Raw genomic sequence first — 3606 nt, forward strand, 5'->3', positions numbered from 1 at the left:
AAACTCAGGACTGGTCTGTCATGTCCAAGTCTGTCGACTTCATATCATGACATCAATCCAAAATGGCGACAGACACCATAACTTTAGTGAAAGCTGTAGTGTTGTCTATTTCCTAGAAATGTACAAAGTAATTAGAGTTTGAAATTTGTAATAGCTATATACAGAATACTGTTCCTAGTTGTAAGTGTATGTATGCGAATATATTTCATGAACATGACTAATAAATACAATCTATTGAACTGCTATAATATATAGCAATATACATATAGTCGGGGGGTATTTATTAATTTAGGTTAGTTTTTTTTCCTTTTCTCAAAGTAACTTAAATTATGTTTTAACTTGAATTTTTTTTTACTTTATTACTTTTACTTGAGGGTGGCACAGTGGTAGCGCTGCTGCCTCGCAGCAAGGAGACCTGGGTTCGCTTCCCGGGTCCTCCCTGTGTGGAGTTTGCATGTTCTCCCGCGTCTGCTCGGGTTTCCTCCCACAGTCCAAAGACATGCAAGTTAGGTGCATTGGCGATCCTAATTTGTCCCGGGTGTGTGTGTGTGTGTATGTGTGCCCTGTGGTGAGCTGGCGCTTAACTAAACAAAAGCATCACACATTAGGAAAAACTATATGGCAGAAATGCGAGAAAATAATCTTTTCATTAAACCATTGTTAAAAAACACTTCCAGACAGAATGATATCTACTCTTATAATACTCCGATCAACTAAGGGAGAGAATAAAAATCACAACACAAAGTGTATCTCCTCATCAACACATTCATATGACATATCATTCACACACCATATGTCTAAACTTTTCAAAATTCTTTTTAGATTTATAAAAATTAAAATCCACTAAGATTCTACTTTCACACAGAATTAAAAAAAAAAAAACACCGATTAAATCTTGAAGCCCAGACCCCTAATCTTATGCATGAGTTTTCAATATGCTCAGTTTAGTTTGACCTGTCTGTGTCCTGCGGTGGGTTGGCACTCTGCCCGGGATTGGTTCCTGCCTTGTGCCCCGTGTTGGCTGGGATTGGCTCCAGCAGACCCCCGTGACCCTGTGTTAGGATATAGCGGGTTGGAAAATGCCTGAGTGACTTTTACTTGAGATTTTTCCATGTTACTTACTTTCACTTAGGTAAATGTTTGCATACGTCTACTTGAATAGAGTTTTTAGCACTTTTTCCACCTCATGCGCTGTATACACAGGAGTAAATCGCAGTAAAGCACAGAGAGTTTCAAATAAACGTTACCATAATGATGCCCTGTTTAGTTGTACTTTGAAACTTCACAGCCTTGACCAAGTGCTATGTAAATACCATAAGTCCCCACATCGTCTCTCGCACTCAGCGCAGTCAAATGTTCGCTAATTTGCGGGACGCGGACCATTTTGAATAAGAAAAGAGGGCGGGGTGTCGTCTTGGCTCAATTCACACCCCGATCCCCCCTCACTGCCCGCACACGTCCAGAGTCTTCACCTCGTTCGAGTCCGACAGTCCCTCGGGCCCTTTGCGTTCCTTCAAGAGCGCCACAGATCGCCGCGCCCGCTGGCTAAACTCGCTGACTCGAGTCTGGAAGTCGTCGTTGGTTATCAGATAGACCAGGGGGTTGAAGGCGCTGTTCATTGACGCCAATCCCCGGCTCACTTGATAGGCGCTGTAGATCCTGTCGAATGCCGGCTCGCATTGTCCCTTCAACTGCAGAATCCTGTTTTTTAAATTCCAGTTCCTCAGGACGTGGTAGGGAATGAAACAAACCACAAACAGGATGACGAGGATCACGACAAGTCTCAGGCATTTCTGCTTCAGCGACGGCTCCACGTTTTTATTTCTAGAGAGCACAATGGCGATGTGTCCGTAGCACATCAAAATAATGACCAGCGGTACGCAGAAGCCCAGGGTGGTCCAGACAAGGCTGTAGTACAGATATGCGGAGATATAATCGTTAGTGGTGGTGTCATAGCAACTGCCATTGCTTAAACCCGGTAATGTTTTATCAAAATACAAATCAGGAGAAATTACAGCTATGACCAAAATCCAAACCAGTGCGCAAATACAGAGCGAGTGGTGACTCCGGATACGTCCCATTACCTCCATGGGGTGGACAATCCCCAAATAACGGTACACGCTGATGCAGGTGAGAAAGCCGATGCTCCCGTACAAGTTCAAATTAAAGCAGAAGCGCGTTATTTTACAGAAGCTCGGTCCGAAGGGCCAGTGTCGGTGCGTGGCATAGTAGTGCACCAGGAAAGGCAGGGTGAAGACGTACAGCAAATCCGCCACCCCCAAATTGAGGACAAATATGCTGAGGTTACCCAGTCTCTTCCAATTACGGAACAGACTCCTCAGTCCCAGACAGTTTCCAATTAATCCGATGCAAAAAACGATCACATACACATTAGGCAGGAAAGTTGAGGTTAATGATTTGCTCAGGTAACACAGCTGCTGGCTGATGTTCACCGCGGGCTCCTGCAAAGCGGTTAGGTTGGCTGCGGTGAACGACAGATTCATGTTAACAGCGGGCATTGGATTGGTAAAGCGGTGAAAAACAGTTCTCCCACACCGCAGATCCTCAATACGGACACACGTGTCCCTGTCGTCCCAGCTCCGTGCCTAGAAATTCAAACATGAAGAGCGAGTTACCTTCAGCACTGGGGCGTGACAGATGGCCATTGATGCGCTGCGCACGTGTGCGTTTTTGATGTTCGAGTGAAGATCAAGTTAGTCCGTCAAAGTCGGGGAACTCACAGGGTCGCGACCATCTCCAGGCAGGAAAGGGCATACACCTGTGTGACGTTCGGCCTCCAGAAAACCAGTGGGGGGAGTGAAGACGGGGTCTCCCGAGCTCCTCGTGCAAGACGAACACTGGCGTCTCATTTGGCCTTTTTTTTTTTTTTTTTTTAAGTTTCCTGCTTCGCTCTGCAGTCTTCGCTTCCTTCAAAGTTCCCACCCTCCACTAGCGACACTTTTGCTCACGCCTTGCCCTACAATAAAACAGGTGAAGGTGCTGTATTAGATAATGGATTATATTAGATCGATTAGATAATAGATATATACAATACCTGTGCTCTTCTCATTCAAATTTTGTGCGGGAGGAACTGATGAGGCTTTCAGCATTCAGTGCGCAGCTAATAAACTAGCATGAAAAAGTGCTCTCGGGCGGACAGTAAACCCGAGTTGTCGAGTGGGAAATTCCACGTAAATTCTCGGCCAACTTTGAAACAGTAGGCCTAATAGGACAAGGTTTTATCTTTTGCATGAGGCTTCAGAATTTTTTGTTACTAAACAAAAAATAATTTGATAAGAATGGGATTGAATATAGGGAAGTGAATTTGTTGGGTGGAAGATAACACAAAGAATGGAAAACAATGTGATTCATGACAGGTCAAACTATCCATCCATCCATTTTCCAACCCGCTGAATCCGAACACAGGGTCACGGGGGTCTGCTGGAGCCAATCCCAGCCAACACAGGGCACAAGGCAGGAACCAACCCCGGGCAGGGTGCCAACCCACCGCAGGACACAGACAGGTCAAACTAAACTGAGCATATTGAAAACTCATGCATAAGATTAGGGGTCTGGGCTTCAAGATTTAATCGGTGTTTTTTTTTT

The 3606-nt window shown here is 45.0% G+C and overlaps 1 protein-coding gene across 1 annotated transcript; it reads right to left on the reverse strand.

Annotated features, from left to right (window-relative positions):
- Positions 1-280: 280 nt before the first annotated feature.
- Positions 281-3108, reverse strand: LOC114642899 (P2Y purinoceptor 1-like). Its single transcript, XM_028791646.2, has one exon. The coding sequence runs from the start codon at positions 2517-2519 to the stop codon at positions 1443-1445; it is 1077 nt and encodes a 358-aa protein (XP_028647479.2). The 5' UTR covers positions 2520-3108; the 3' UTR covers positions 281-1442.
- Between the last annotated feature and the right edge of the window lie 498 nt (positions 3109-3606).

The sequence above is a fragment of the Erpetoichthys calabaricus genome, chromosome 10 (genome assembly GCF_900747795.2).
Source record: "Erpetoichthys calabaricus chromosome 10, fErpCal1.3, whole genome shotgun sequence".
NCBI lineage: Eukaryota > Metazoa > Chordata > Cladistia > Polypteriformes > Polypteridae > Erpetoichthys > Erpetoichthys calabaricus.

Excerpts from the sequence above, each read along its gene's own strand:
- LOC114642899 (XM_028791646.2), bottom strand. The coding sequence starts at position 2,519 with ATGCCCGCTGTTAACATGAATCTGTCGTTCACCGCAGCCAACCTAACC.